At 35.6% G+C, this 16,152-nt stretch overlaps 3 protein-coding genes across 6 annotated transcripts; 1 reads left to right on the top strand and 2 right to left on the bottom strand.

Annotated features, from left to right (window-relative positions):
• The first annotated feature begins 6,442 nt into the window (after positions 1–6,442).
• LOC107951376 (uncharacterized) lies at positions 6,443–10,036 on the top strand. Of its 3 annotated transcripts, none has more exons than XM_016886411.2 (11): positions 6,443–6,808; positions 6,908–7,060; positions 7,337–7,390; positions 7,565–7,591; positions 8,027–8,138; positions 8,215–8,271; positions 8,463–8,573; positions 9,139–9,210; positions 9,407–9,517; positions 9,667–9,718; positions 9,862–10,036. In XM_016886411.2, the coding sequence occupies exons 1-9, from the start codon at positions 6,674–6,676 to the stop codon at positions 9,436–9,438; spliced, it is 753 nt and encodes a 250-aa protein (XP_016741900.1). In that variant the 5' UTR covers positions 6,443–6,673; the 3' UTR covers positions 9,439–9,517; positions 9,667–9,718; positions 9,862–10,036. The 3 variants fall into 3 exon arrangements, with proteins under 3 accessions (XP_016741900.1, XP_016741899.1, XP_040942224.1); XM_016886410.2 differs by having other exon boundaries at positions 6,455–6,808; positions 9,139–9,219; XM_041086290.1 differs by having other exon boundaries at positions 6,475–6,808; positions 8,051–8,138; positions 9,139–9,219.
• A 182-nt stretch (positions 10,037–10,218) lies between these two features.
• LOC107951375 (probable nucleoredoxin 3) lies at positions 10,219–11,909 on the bottom strand. 2 transcript variants are annotated; one of them, XM_016886406.2, is made up of 3 exons: positions 11,524–11,909; positions 10,892–11,377; positions 10,219–10,809 (listed from the first exon to the last, which is right to left on the bottom strand). In XM_016886406.2, the coding sequence occupies exons 1-3, from the start codon at positions 11,626–11,628 to the stop codon at positions 10,228–10,230; spliced, it is 1,173 nt and encodes a 390-aa protein (XP_016741895.1). In that variant the 5' UTR covers positions 11,629–11,909; the 3' UTR covers positions 10,219–10,227. The 2 variants fall into 2 exon arrangements, with proteins under 2 accessions (XP_016741895.1, XP_016741897.1); XM_016886408.2 differs by having other exon boundaries at positions 10,892–11,400; positions 11,524–11,663.
• A 389-nt stretch (positions 11,910–12,298) lies between these two features.
• LOC107951374 (luminal-binding protein 5) lies at positions 12,299–15,751 on the bottom strand. Its single transcript, XM_016886405.2, has 8 exons — positions 15,534–15,751; positions 14,752–15,019; positions 14,444–14,658; positions 14,100–14,342; positions 13,537–14,016; positions 13,276–13,430; positions 13,073–13,155; positions 12,299–12,985 (listed from the first exon to the last, which is right to left on the bottom strand). The coding sequence occupies exons 1-8, from the start codon at positions 15,589–15,591 to the stop codon at positions 12,487–12,489; spliced, it is 2,001 nt and encodes a 666-aa protein (XP_016741894.1). The 5' UTR covers positions 15,592–15,751; the 3' UTR covers positions 12,299–12,486.
• Positions 15,752–16,152: the final 401 nt, after the last annotated feature.

The raw sequence follows: 16,152 nt of genomic DNA, 5'->3' as shown, positions 1-16,152 counted from the left end.
GTAAAGTGTTCTTTTCGAGTTAAAGCATTCAAGTTCTTGTAGCTATCCAAACTCTCCACTCATTTTGAACCCGAGTGGGAACTAATTTACCTGCTGAATTTTTAATTAAAGTCACGCCGATTTTCCAAAATACATATTTTAAGTACACTTTGCTTTTTTTTTTGTTTTCAATTCAATTTTTTACTTTGGTGTTCAATTTTGTTTCTTTCTTTGCCTGCAAAATATTACGCATTTTTTTATTGTTCTTTCCTTTACTTTTTTTAATTAATCCTGCATAAAACCTCCTTAAACATATTTATTTTCACGAGTAATTAAATTTTATATTTAGTTTTAGGCCGATTAATAATCCGGTAGAGAGTAGTGAGATTCAAACTCGCACTTAAAAGTCTTTATTCTAGTATTTGTTTTCTTCTCCAGTTTAGGAGATAGACATCGTTATCTCACAAAGTTGTATTGTCACCAAATAAAAAAGAGTTCGTTGGTTCGGTGTTGGTAGGCATACAGTTGGAAGTACCGAATTGATTGTATGTTGTATTCTATCTATTGAAAAACACATTGGTGTGTTCAATTAAGTAGTTGGTTGGATTTCGTCAAAGGAAATAACAATCATATCTAAATTACCTGCATGGTTGAGGTTGTTGGTTCGAGTTAGGCCTTTTTAGTTCGCAAGGCTACCAGAAAGCTAAATCGTGGACACATATTTCTTGGTTGTTCATTTGATAAGATTAATTGTTGAGCATTCCTGCAATTAATTTATACACGGGAGGGTTGGTGGTATGAAGCGTTCTTAGTCATTATAACTAACTTATCAGTTAAGGAGAAAATTTATTATCAATTATTGGTTTGAAAATAGAGCAAAATCAAGTTTGAAGTTGGAATTTCATCATATTAGTTTATTCAATTAAATTTCTTTTATTCTTATTTTAACTATTATTTTGATTTCAATTATTTTTATTATTTTTACATGTATCATATTTAAATCCTCCCTTTTTATTTTTGCACAAACTGTCGCACGTTGTGCACATGACAACTACATAGACGCAGAACCTAATTGAATTGAACAATAATTTTAGATGTCTAGTCTCTGTAAGATCGACTCTACTCCCTATACTACTATTTATTTACTGTTTAGGCATAGAAATATTATTTTTGGTGGATTCGACACCCATCACTGGGTCATGTGGAGTAGAGAGGTGATTTTTGTTACCCTTATGCTCCATCAATACACTCCACTTACAGCTCGGCCACCATTTTGGTTTCACCTAAAAAAAGAGTAAGAGCATCGAAAAGAGAGTGAAAAACAATATTGAATGGCTTTTTTCTTATTGTTGTTGTTGCTGTGATTATTTGTAACCAGAGAGGCCTAAACGATGGTGACGACAATGGTGGAATGAGATATGAAGGTTATGTGTTCAATCTACGCTTACCGCAACATTCGTTGATATCGTGGGTGAAGAAAGTAGAGAGGGGATGGTGTGGATGTAACACCCCTTACCCGTGTCCTACTTTGGGACAGGGTACAAGGCATTACCAAACTTAAACACAAACAATCATGCAAACCGGGCCACAAAATTTTATTCATATTTTAAATTTCTATCACATGCACATAGTCCCTTATTTGGGTCTACGAAACCCAAAACATACTTTAGAAAAGGTTCGGGACTAAACTAAGGACTTTGGAAAGTTCCGGGAAAACTTAGAAATTTTTCTCATGAAACAGGGTCACACGCCCGTGTGGACACAGGGACACGCCCGTGTCTCTCATATGGTTGAGACACACGGCTGTGTCTCATCCTGTGTAGTTAACTCTTAGGCTATTTTCCAAGCCTCTTTGTCACCCTTACATGCACACACATATACATGGACCCAATGGCATTCAACATTCTCAATACTGATACAAACATATCATTTACCTATCAACATGCATGTGTTACACATTCTCACATTAAACCAAGACTAGTTATACCACAATTATCTTTGTGCCAATTTATTTCAACTTATCATTAAAGTTTCATGTTCAAAGCATTATTTTTTTATCTCCTTATTACACATTTAATTCATGGTCATAAAACATGCATTCAACACATACGACATATTGCCAACCATACATGACAAACAAACATAATCATATCTTCACATAATAAGCAATAAATCATAACATGACTAGCTAGACTTACAAGCCATAAACAATATGAGCCACATCTCATGGCCATATACAATAGCTAAAAATAGGCCAATGCATTTGGCCAAATCATAATAACACATGCCATACAACTAGGTCTCTATACATGCCACTCGCTTGATATTTCTAACATGTGTATCAATACTCCAAAGGTATTGGCTTAATAGTGTGATGCTGCCTCCGACGATCTCTAACCCCAAGCCGACCTAACAACACTAAAAGAAATGGAAAGGAGGGAGTAATCTTTATGCTTAGTAAGCTCGTATGAAAATAATAAGCAATGTATTAACATGCTATTTTTCAATTTCTCTTTATTTATTCAAAGTCCAGTTAAGCTATTTTCTCAAGTCATAGTCACTTAATTATTTATATCTGGAGCTACAAAACTCCAAATTAAGATCCACTAATTTTCCTTAAAACTAGACTCACATATCTTCTTACCATAAAATTTTCAGAATTTTTGGTCAAGCCAATAAGTACAGTTTATTCTTTAAAATCTCCCCCGTTTTGTTGTTTCATAGTTTTGACCTTTCTTCACGAATTTTTATTTATCTCTTAGTACGGTATTTGGACAATGTTACCGTCTAATTCTCTTGAAAATAGACTCATCAAGGACTTAATCATATGAATTCTAACCCATAATTATTTTTTTACAATTTCTAGTGATTTTCCCAATTTAGAACAAGTTATTCCGAACTCATTCTGACTTTGTCTCACAAGAATTTGAATATCTCATAATATTAAATTCTTTTGCTTGTACCGTTGTGAAACTAGACTCAATAAGATTTCATTTCATTTTTAATTCAGCCTTTAATTCGACTTCCACAATTTTTGGTGGATTTTCAAAGTAGGACTACAGCTGCTGTCTAAACTGTTTTAGTATAATATAATGATACCATCACAAGATTTTCATGAAATTACTCTCATAAGTATCACTCATTCATTTTCATTCTTATCACAAGTCCATGGGTTTCGAGTACTTACCTATGCTATTATTTAGCACAACACTCATCCAAACATGACAATTCATATGCATCATAATAGTATCATATAACATAGATGAGTTTATCATGGCAAAAACCTTTTTATTTCATTTCTCATATTAATCTCGTTGAATTTTCTCATAAATTTCAATGGATATCCCATGTACCGTCAAATCGTACAAGCGAGCATTTCAAGTACACACTCCCGCGAACCTTGCATCTTACGGAGGGATTACCAGTCCAGGTTAAATCCCCCGTAGTATAAACTTATAGAGTAAATGTCGGGATTACCAGTCCAGGCTAAATCCCTTGTAACGAAAATTACTCTCATGAACTCAGATCTGAATTACCAGTCCAGGCTAAATTCTGACCCTAATCGGATTACCAATCCGGGCTAAATCCATATTGCACCCATATTCTTCGGGAGGCTAGATCACTTTACGAGTTCATGTCCGTCAATTCATATTTTCCCTTTCTAAAAAGCACACTCCCGCGAACCTCCTTTCTTAGAGCGGGATTACCAGTCCAGGCTAAATCCCCTACAACGACAAATACTCAAATGAGATCAGATCTGAATTACCAGTCCAAGCTAAATTCAGAACCTAATTTGGACTACCCGTCTCAGTAAATCCGGTCACACGTATTTTCAGGAAGGCTATATAGGGATTGGATTACCCGTCTAGGATAGATCCTTTTTACCATCAATTCCTTTTCAATAATCCATCGAATATCCTATTTCATTCAACCGAGATTTTTCTTCCTCTTATTATCAATCATGTCAATGTTTCATAGATTTTCATACATTGAGCATTCAAATCATATCCTTGTCAAGAACGTACATTTATCACATAATCATCATTTGAGCAATTAACATACCTCACACATTGTATTTACTTACAAATGGACTTACCTTCCTTTTCACTCTTTCACAAGTTATCCAACTTAATAAAACATCATGCTATATCAAATTCTCAATATATTCAGCTATTATATAGCAAGCCATCAATGATTGAACCATCAAACATTTCATGTACTACTAGACATATATCATTGTTCTCACAAATTTTATTTACCATTCTTTCATCACTTTTCAATATATATTAAACCATGTCATTCGTGCAATAATAATATATAATTTTCAATTCAAATATAGCATTGCAATATTTTTGACACACGAACTTGTCTCGGCACCAAAATAGCAAAAAGGAACCTAACCGTCGATTTTCCATTTTTCACCCGATCTAGGTCCAATCCTCGTTTTCCTTAATCTATAATATCACATTTAGTCTAATTATTATTCACATTATTTAATGTGATCCAAAAACTATATTTTGAAAAAATTGCGTTTTTACCCCTAAACTTTGTCAAAATAACACTTTTTCCCCTAGACTTGTAAAGTGATTTTTATTCAATTTTCTCACTCTATAGCCCTAGACGAACCATTTTCATAACCATAGAAAATTGCAATTCTCATCAAAACACCCTTTTATGCCATTTTTACAACTTTTACAAAATGGTCCTTTCAAATGTTTTCATCGAAAATTGCTTAGTAAAGGTCATTTATTTAACACCCAATTCTCATTTTCTACCATTAGACATCAAAATTCATGCAAGTCACACATGGGTCAATTCTTAAACATGAACCCTAGCTCAAATTAATGGTAGAAATATATAGATCTTGTTACGGGGATTGCAAAAACGTAAAAATCATTAAAAACGGGGCTAGAACAGACTTACAATCGAGCTTGGAAGCTTGAAAAACCCTAGCCATGGTTTCTCCATGCAATTTTCGGCCAAGAGGTTGAAGATGGACAAAAAATGGCTTTTAATTTTGTTTTTAATTTTTTTAATAACTAAATGAAAAAAATGCCCTTAGTGAAAAACTCTGGAAGCATGCCTAACCATGTCCATTTTTGTCCACCAACTTAACCAATGGTCTAATTACCATATAAGGACCTCCAATTTAACATTTCATAACAATTGGACACCTCTAGCATGTAGAACTCAACTTTTTTCACTTTTTACGATTTAGTCCTTTTGACTAAATTGAGTGCCCAAACGTCAAAATTTTTTAACAAAATTTAGACAAAATCATTCCGTGAAATTTTAGACCATAAAAATATAATAAAAATAAAATTTTCCTCATCGAATTTGTGGTCTCGAAACCACTATTCCGACAAGGCCCAAAATCCGGATGTTACAGTGGAGGAAGGCAGATTCACCCTTGTTGCGGCTGAGAGCCAACAGAGGGTCCAATCAGGTAGTTAAGGATAGACCGTCCCTCCCGTGGGGGATACGAGGCACGCAGGTAGTCGATTACTAAGTGACAATCCAGATGGTACAAGGTAGAGATCAATTGCGGGTGTCTCTCAGGTTGATTCTCGTGTTGCCACGTGTCCCAATCATATAGGGGTATGACAAAATTATTATAAAAAATTTAGAGTTAATTACACCGAACATCCCCAAACTATCAAAGTTATATCAATAAAGTTCTTCCATTATTTAAAATGTTAATTTAATTGTTAGATTAGAGTTCCTACATCATGTGACATAATTTAAAATAAAAATTGTAAAGAAAATGAATATTATGAAAATGGATGTTGTAAAAATCTTAGTTTTTAAGCTTTCAAAGCTTTTACGAAAGCTTTATTGTCTATTTTTTCTTTTTAGTTTTATTTTTATTTTAGTTTTTACTTTTAAAAGTTACGTAACAACATTTTGCTTTTTTTTAATTTTTATGTTAAAATTTGCCACATAAGATTTGGCGTGTTATTTAACCATTAAATTATTATTTTAATAATAAAATGACTTGATTGATCTAACATCAATAGTTTGGAGATATAATTAGATTATTTTGAAGTTTAGGGATTAATTTAGAATGAGGGTCATGATTTGAGGATACTTTGTGCAATTAACTCAAAAAAATTAAAACTAAATTAACTGAAAAAAAAGTTAAAAATAAGAATTTAGAATGTTTTCAGGGAAAAAATGAAAATAAAATCATTAAAAAAGAAACTGATAAGTTGGCTGAAAAGAAAATAATTTTAGAGGATAGTTGGAAAAGAAGTGAATTAAGCTATTGGTGAGAAGAAAGCACTATATTTAGCTTTATTTTTAAAAATGTTTTTGAGTGAAAAGTTAAAATTCTTTGTTTCTGTTTTTATTAAAAAATTGTTTCTAAAAAATAATATTTTTTTAAAATATCTTGTTTAACCGTGCTTTCAAAAAATATGTTTTTTATTAAAATATTTTGGGTAAAAATATTTTTATGTCCAGACTATTCTTTATTCTAAAACTTTTCTTAAAAACAATGGTTGGCATGGCCGTGGACAGTAAATATCTGAAAAAGAAAGTGAGATAACCGAGTATTTTAAACAATGTGAATATGAATTCCAATTGAACTCTGGCGCGATGGAAACGCTCCCGCAATGGAGATCTAGACTACTTCTTCGAATTCCTTTTTCTTTCGTTAGGATGATAATCAGTTTCTTTTATTCAAAACCTCAAAATGGAAGAGCAAAAGGGAAGAAAACAGCATCGAGCAAAGATGGAGGGTACAGCTGGCGGTGCTGAAGCTGGAAGCCATTCCAAACGACCTCGTACCGATCCTGAAAGGCATAAACTGTATCGAGAGATAAAAAACGTAAGAGTGATTCCTTAAAACATCATCGATTTTTTTTCCTTTGTTTATATATGTCTTTATTAATTAGTCAATCCTTGCCTTGTGTTTTCATGACTAAAGTGGATGTTTGAGGAGCTTCAACTCGTCGAAATAGATTATCATGAAAAGTTTCAAGAGTTGGCCGAGAACAAGAATGAGCTGGAGCGATGCAGATTAGAACTTGGAGATAAGGAAAATGAGATCCAACAGCATAAGGCAACTCTTGAGTCACAGGTTCTTCACTGCCCATTTCTCTCTCCTTTTACACTAATATGGTGTCATGTCGGTAGTACTAATTAGCTTAAACAATCATAAATTAGTTTGAATCACATGCTTGGTTTTCAATGTACTAATATATGATGATTATAATTAAGAGTATTTTGCAACATGGTTGGTCTTGATTCTTAAATCACATAGTTTCAGTGGAACACTGGAAACCTAGGGTTAAAGTGGAAATAAAGAATTGTGCTTTTTCCCTAAGCATTTATATGATAATTGTGTTTTTTTCAGAAAGCAAGCATGGAATTGATGGAGCAAACCGTCGTTCATATAATGGCACACTTGGTACGGAAATTTGTATAGTATTAACCGTTTCTCTCTTTTTCTTACTAAAGATCTGTTGCTTATATATTTTTATAACAATATATTTATTATATGCTTTTTACTTAGTACCCAACACTTGGTTAAATCCATGTTATCTTCTATTCGGATGAGTAATTCATTTCTCTTCAATTGCAGGGGCTTAACTGTACTTCTTTTAAGAAGGTATGCCAATTATTTGTATTTAATAATTCTGAGTTTCTGATACATTTGTTGAGTGCTGAATAGGGCTGTAATTGAGCCAAGTCAAGCCTGAATACTGTCAAGTTTGAGCTCGATTGAACATCTATTTTTAAGCTCGTTTACCAATTTTTATATTCAAGCTCAGCTCAATAATTAAGCTTAGGGTTAATAATATATATTAAGGGCAACAATGTAATTTAGTAATATAAAAATATGAAAAGTTTGATAAGGCTCGCGAGGCATTTGAGTCAAGTACTACTAAACTTGTGTTTGGCTCGATAGATAGCTCGAGTTGCTTGAGCTCAACTCAATAATTACCAAATTGAATTCAAATTTTTTTCGAGTTGAACTTGAGTAACTTACAAGCACTAGTGGCTCATTTACACCCCTAGTGTTGACCTTTATTCTTCATTGCAGATGGAAGAATGGTTTCTGGCGCAGAAGTATGTGGGAGATCATCAAGGTTCAGCAACTGTGACCGCCAACTTTCAAACTTCCACGGCTGATTTTTGTCAGCCAATGGCTCTTGGTAATTTTATAAGCCACAAGCCACCCCTTGATTAAATTGCTTAGTGTTGTATTATTGACTTTTGACATGTTTTCAGGCCAGTACCAAACCAGCATTGCTGCCTCTACTGCTGCTGGCTCATCCTTTTCTGCAGGTTTTTGGTTTTGTCATCATATATTTTGGTTCATCCTGTTGATCTTATTTGTTTTTTTCTCAAATTTTGGCATAGGATTTACATGTTTTGTGGTATTAAAGTTTTTGTTTTCTTTAATGTGAAAATTGGTTAATTTAACTCTTTGATTACAAGCTCTTCTTATGTCTCTCTAAATTTCCTTGTTAATTTAGGAGTTTGGATTAATTGTGCTGCACGCTCTCCCTTTGGTACAAATGATATCTTGTCTGAGTATGGTGATCCGAACAACATTGGTAACCATTTCGGCAGTGACCTTGCTGGTGGTAATAAATTTATATTTTTGCATTTATCACATTGGTTTCTCTTGTTTATTGTATTTTCTTTAAATCAGCCCTCCAATTGGCAAAGAAACTAATTACATGTTTTTACTTTTTATCATGCTAAAAAAATTTCACTTTCAGAGCTGTTTTACAAAATTTAATCAATTAGAGGGTATTTGGTTAGTGGAAGATAAGATTTTGTTATTTGGTTGATGGAATGTAAAGACATAAATTACCAACTTTTTTTATTATTAAAACATATTATTAACTACGGTTTAAAGGTAAATTTGACCAAAATGATAAATAAATATATAAAAGGGAAAGACATTTTTATCCATTTTTTTGACAGTTGTTTGATTGTTGGGAATGTGAATTGAGATTATCGGCTAAGGTAATATTTGAAATCCAGATATGAGAATCCTATTTTGGTATCTCATATTACCCTGAAAATGTTCCATTTCTTAGCCATCTCTCCAGGACATCTAGTTTTGTTAGATTGTAACCTTTTCTCACCATACTAAAAGAATCCTTTACAGCGTTATATTATTGACTTTTAACATGTTTTCAGGCCCGGACTACACAAGCATTGTTGCCTCTAGTGCTGCTGCTGGCACCTCCTCTGCTCCCCCAAATGGTCATGGTAAAGCAGGTTTTTGTATTCATCATCATATATTTTGCTTTTTCTTGTTTACATCTTACTCTTCTTTTTTTCCCCCAAATTTTGGTAAATGATTTACCTGTTTTTCGGGTATTAAAGTTTTTGCTTTTATTTTGGGTAATTTTATTGTTGATTATAAGGTCTTCTCATGGCTTCCAAAATTTACTTTCTTGTTTAGGAGTCTGGATTAAGTCTGATGCTGCAAATTAAGACTCGTGTGAGTTTGGTGTCCCCAACAATGAAGATTTCCTTTGCAGGGATTTTTGCCTTTAAATCGATGACCTTGATGGTAACAAATTGAGAGTTTTTTTTTTTTTCTGCATTCATCATATTGGTTTATACTTTTTTTTAAGTTCTTCCCTACAATTGGCAAAGAAATTACATGCTCTTTTTCTTTTTTGGGTTAATAATTTAATAGTTGTCACTGATTTGCTGCAGGAAATAATCATGAGAATGAAGGTGGTCCTTTCCCCCTGTTTCCTTGATGCAGGTAACAAATCATGTTTTGCATTTATCATATTGACTTATCTTGTTTATTTCTTATTTCTCCTTTTACATGTTTTTGATGGTGCAATATCTTCTCTTTGGCTTCCCAAGTTCCCTCATCCTTGCTTAATTTTCTTGTTAATTTAGGATTTCAGCTTTGTGAAAATCCATCTTCGGAGTCACTTTGGCAATGGCCCCCAGATCCTTTATTTATATCTTATTATCGCCATAGTCTTTCCTCCATTGTTTTGCAACTGCGTTTTTGATTGATCAGTTTGAATATGTTAATAGAGATGCTTGATTATTCAGTTGGTACTTTTAAGACATCTTTCTCTTGATGACTGAGTCACCTTTGACACGCATGGTTTCCAATTTCCTTTGAAGTTAAATATCAGTTTTTGTAGATTAATTTGAATAATGATGTGTCATGTTGTATGCTAAGGTTTCAAATTTGAGTATGGTGGAGCATTTATTTGCCTTGGAAACAAATAGAACTACCCATCATTGAGACTTTTAACTTGCTTCTTCCACACAAGTAGGATGAAGATCATAATCACAGGCATCACAAGAAAATGCCCAGAACTTCCCTTGTCTTTCGCAATAATTGCAGACATATGATTTAGCCATGTCCAGTTTAAGCACATGTTGATGCTTTATGTCCTGGATTTGCGTAGGCAATGAATCCCCTTCTTTTCTCAAGCTTTCTTCAATTTCTTCAATGCTTGATTGAGTGAATGGGAAAGCCTTTGCACCATACAGGGTGATTATGTTCTTCCCGTTTGTGCTAATCGGTTTCCCATCCGGTCCAATAAAAACTAGTGCAGGAATGGCTTTGATGTTGAAGATTCGGCACAGATCTTGTCGTGTTCGGTCTTCAAATGGAAGTGCCAGCCATGGCATATCGCTTATGTTGACATCAAATTCTTTCTGGTCTCTGTCTGAAGAAACCAAAACAACCTCAAAACAGTCTCCCCTGCTGCTCAATAGCTGGTTGTAAGCTTCTACAAGCTGAGCAGTGAAAGCACGGCATGGAGGACACCAGTGTGCGCCGAAATAAAGGCCGACTGTCTTCCCAATAAGTTTCGATACTAAAACCTACAAAACCCGAAACATAACCGGGCTCATAAATAATATCTTAACCCTACATTAATATAAAAAAACTCTCAGATAATCTTACCTTTCCACCATCGCTAGCAACAACATAATCCCGTCCTGGACGAGCTAAAAGTTGATCGATTTTTCCTCCTTGACGCTTTGAATCATCGATAGCCTTCAATTCTTCTCTTCTCTTCTTGGTGAAAGGAAATGCATCTTCGCCAAAATCTTCAATCAATCCAATCAAGTCTTCTTCAACTGATTGTCCATCTAAGTTTAAAGGAACAAGAAAGGGAATACGAACAACATGAAACCTTTCACGTAATTTCTTATGCAAATTCACATCAAAAGGAACGGTAAGCCAAGGCATGGTCTCGAAGTGAGCATTGAATCCATCTTCATCGTGGTCCAAGGAAATAAACACAATCTCTAGCTCTTTCCCCATTGTTCTTAACATGTTGTATAGTTGCACCAGCTTTGGGGTAAAACTTTGGCAGGGCCTGCACCAGTTTGCAGAGAAGAAGAGGCAGATCGTCGTTTTCTCATAATCAAATGAAGACAAGGTTACCTAAAAAACACACAGCAAAGGAACTAACCGCTTTCTTAGGATAATCAAATCACTAATCTTATCCATATGGTCCAAGCAAGATAATCAAAAATTGTCGACAACTAAAGAAAGCAAAAAAGGGGTATTTGAATTTTGTCAAAGAGTACCTTATCTTCTTCACCGGATAACAGGAAGTCAACCCCTTCAGATGCCAAGATGGTGAGGAAGTCCCAAAGGGGCAAGTTTGTGGCCTGATAATCAGGCTTTGACATGGCAACTGTGTAGTTACAAGGCTTAAAACAGGAAGTTTGGGAGGTTATTTTTGTGCAGGGTGACCTGAATTGCAAACGCTAGGTATAAAAGGTTTATTATATTCTGCTACGCGACTTACTGTTAACTTGATGAAAAAGTTTTATTCTCATCACGCAACCAGGAATATTCGATGAGCAATTTTCAGGGAATTTAAGCCATAAATGGGAGGAACATATCCAATTTTCTACGGATATATTCATGACATTGACTCATGTTTCGTCGGCCCTCTTTCTTTTTTATAAGGATAGGTTCGGGATAGGTTCGAAGTTTGGATTCAAATCCATCATCTCTTATGGAGCCCACTTATTACTTATTTTAATATTTTTATGCGTAAAAATGAGGCACAAACAAGAATCATTCTTTTCTTTTTGGCTTTCAGGAAAGCAACGTTAAAAGCCTTCCATCTTTTGTCACCCTCTTCTATGGGTTTACTATTTAAGAGAAAAAGAACAAGAGAATTTTATAAGAGTTAATTGAATATAGGAGTCGTAATAAATTGAAATACTAACATTTTCTACCATGGACATTTACTGGATTTTTCTTTCTTGGATCAAGAGAACCAGATTCAATCATAGATAAAAGAGATCACAAGTTCCAGGGGAGAGAGTCATGAAAACAAAAAAAATAATATCCGTTAAAACGTATTCATTCACCCAAAAATAACATCCGAACAAAGGGGGATATAATTCTCCCTTTTTTAACTTCTACCATGGAGAAAAATTCCTGTATATCTTCATCTCACCTACCTATGCTCTCATCCTTCTCACCCTTTGCTTTGCTTTGCTTGTTTCAGCAATCAAAATGTCATTACCAGTTTTTTAAAGTTCATCATGAGAATCATCATCTTCTTCAGTTGATCCACCACCTGGGGCTCCACCAGATCTTTGGTACACAGCTGTGATGATTGGGTTGCATACTGCCTCTACCTCCTTGAGCTTCTCCTCGTAGTCTTCCTTCTCGGCACTCTGGTTGTCATCAAGCCACTCAAGTGCCTCTTTCACTGCGGTTTCAACTTTCTCCTTCTCATCAGATTCAAGCTTGTCAGCGAGCTTATCCTTATCATTAATCTGGTTTTTCATGTTGTAGATATAGGTCTCCAGGCTGTTGCGACCATCAATCCTTTCCTTCACCTTCTTGTCCTCCTCTGCGAATTCTTCTGCCTCACGAACCATTCTCTCAATCTCCTCCTGGCTCAGACGACCCTTATCGTTTGTGATAGTGATCTTCTCAGATTTTCCAGTGCCCTTATCTTCTGCCTTGACGTTTAAGATGCCATTTGCATCAACTTCAAATGTGACTTCAATTTGAGGGGTTCCTCTGTAAATTGAGGGATCAAACCATAAATGAATAATTCAGGTGAAGAAATGCAGAAAATACAAATGAGAATTGGTGGGGAGAGCAAACCTTGGGGCTGGAGGAATTCCAGTAAGATCAAATTTTCCCAATAACCTACAATCTTTTGTGAGACTCCTTTCACCTTCAAAGACCTGACATCAAACCACAGCAATTCAAATAAAGGTTCAAAGTATTACAGTTATTAGCATTAAAAGGAAAGGAAAATCCAATTCTTGAGTATTTTACATGTAGGCAAGCATAACTAAGTGTACCTGAATGGAGACGGTAGTCTGCTGGTCCTGATAAGTGGTGAAAACTTGTGACTTCTTGGTTGGGATAACAGTGTTTCTAGGAATCAACTTGGTCATTACTCCACCAACAGTCTCAATGCCAAGGGTAAGTGGAGCCACATCAAGGAGAAGAATATCTGTGCAGAAAGCATCAAACACAAATATCAGCCAAGTCGATTCAGTTATAGAAAGGTTTCATCCCCTATGGAGTCACGTATCGTCATTATAGACAAAACTACTTACCTTTCGTTTCATCACCACCCTCTCCACTCAGGATGCCTCCTTGTACTGCAGCACCATAAGCAACAGCTTCATCTGGGTTAACACCCTTGTTGGGCTCCTTTCCATCAAAGTAGTCCTTGAGGAGTTGTTGAACCTTTGGAATTCTAGTGCTTCCACCAACAAGAACGATCTCATCAATTTGGCTCTTCTGCAAACCAGCATCTTCCATCGCCTTCTTCACAGGTCCCATGGTCTTTCTGAACAGGTCATTGTTCAATTCCTCAAAGCGAGCTCTGGTCAGTGGCTCGGAGAAATCAACACCGTCAAAAAGTGATTCAATCTCCACACGGACCTGGTGCTGGCTGCTGAGAGCTCTCTTGGCACGCTCAGCTTCCCTCCTAAGCTTCCCAAGAGCTCTGTTGTCCTTGCTGATATCCTTTCCATGCTTTTTCTTGATCAATTTAATGAAGTATTCCATAATCCTCTGGTCAAAATCCTCACCTACATATAGAATATGACCATAAGCAAAATGCATTGTAAAAACAATTTTTGAAAGCATTAAATCAAACAATGAATATCCTTACCTCCCAAGTGAGTGTCTCCATTTGTTGAAAGAACCTCGAAAACACCATTGTCAATTGTCAAGATACTGACATCGAACGTCCCACCACCCAGGTCAAAGACAAGAATATTTTTCTCACCGCCCTTCTTGTCCAAACCATAGGCAATGGCAGCTGCAGTTGGTTCATTGATAATTCTAGCAACATTGAGCCCGGCAATAATGCCAGCATCCTTTGTGGCCTGCCTTTGGGCATCATTGAAGTAAGCTGCAAATAAAACATAAATGTATTGAGCATAAAGGAATAATCAAGGATCAGGCGAACAACTTTTCCCCAACAGAGAGCATTGCTTCTTATTATGCACTCACCTGGAACAGTAACCACCGCGTCCTTGATTTTCTTCCCTAGGAAAGCTTCAGCTGTTTCCTTCATCTTAGTCAGAACCATAGCACTGATCTCTTCAGGACTGAAGACCTTGGTCTCTCCATCCTTAATCTTTACTTGAATATAAGGTTTGCCATCCTTGTTCACAATCTTATACGGAACAAGTTTCATGTCCCTCTGGACCTCCTTATCTTCGAACCTGCAAATAACAAAATTGCCCTGATAAGCATATTACATATACCAATAAACCATAAAAAAACAAAAGAAGAAACATGAGAAGAATGTCAATTACTTTCTTCCAATAAGTCTCTTGACGTCAAAGATGGTTCTTTCAGCGTTAACAGCTGCCTGATTCTTTGCAGCCTCACCGATGAGCCTCTCGCTGTCAGTGAAAGCCACCCACGATGGAGTAATACGGTTACCTTGGTCATTGGCTATAATTTCAACATGACCGTTTTTGTATACACCAACACAAGAATAGGTTGTACCAAGATCAATTCCGATGACTGTTCCCAATTTCGCGGCTTCCTCCTTGGCAATTGCGATTGCAAAGAAGCATCCTGTTTGCAGAGTTTACAGGATGTTAAAACCATTATAGTTAATAGTTATAGAGGCTCTACTGAAAGGGCCACGTGAACCACAGATCAAGAATCCTAACGAAATTTCTAGAACATTCTCGTGCATAATTTTAATAATCTAATAAAGTTATTGCACCCTAAATAGGAGAAAATTTACACTGTTTAGTTCACATTTAAATAATTAGATCATAGTTCTAGCCCGGCAAAGTAATTAGAGAGTCGTTATCCTCAAAATCCAGAGAGTTCTAGTTCTCGATTCAACGGAGAGTAATGAAATGATATGAGATCGCTGAAACGCTCGTTCGACGATCCAATGCATCTCGAAAACTCATAAAAACATAAATCAGATCTAAAAATGCATCGATTCACGGGAAGAACATCACCAAACAGAACTAGATCTACTACATTTTCACTAAAACAGATCAAGAATCAGAGATCACGAAATCAAGCGAAAGCAAACAGAACTAGCAAAAAACAGGAACAGCATAGCACTCACCGGACAAGACTATAGCTAGAACCACCAAAGAGCCGCTTGCTCTCCACGAGCGAGCCATCGCACGTACTCAAACTTTCCTCTCACTACGTAGAAGTTTCGAGGTTTCTCTATGAAAATCGAAACGCTGTACCGTTGATACCAGGACGAGTGATTTTCAAATGACACTTCGCTTTGTTTTTTCTTTTTATCTGTGATAGGAAGTCGCGGTTCGAGGTTTTTATACGTGGAGTGCCCGCATCAAACGCGAACTTATTTCAGATGGGTGTATGTCATCACTGGTGACGTGGACCAATAAGGATTCAAGAAGGGAATTGTTGAGCCAATGAGATTAGATCTTGTGCTGGGGAGATCCTGGCCGTTTATTCTCTGTGACTTTTCCGTGTCCGCTTTTCCGTTTTTCTAAATTATTAAAAGTAGGATATTCACAACGCGCAAACACTCAGTCGTTTTTGACCGGCTCAAAACCTGAAATGCTAAAATTAGTACTCATTACGGTTTTAATCACTACGAAAACATTGTACAAATATATTACCATCTTTTTTCCCATAAGAGGAAGATTAATTTTAATTTTTATAAAAGAATTATAGTTTGAAAATTAAAATGAAGAAATTTTAAATAT

The sequence above is a fragment of the Gossypium hirsutum genome, chromosome A02, assembly GCF_007990345.1.
Source record: "Gossypium hirsutum isolate 1008001.06 chromosome A02, Gossypium_hirsutum_v2.1, whole genome shotgun sequence".
Lineage (NCBI taxonomy): Eukaryota > Viridiplantae > Streptophyta > Magnoliopsida > Malvales > Malvaceae > Gossypium > Gossypium hirsutum.
This window is presented reverse-complemented; position numbering and strand designations above follow the sequence as displayed.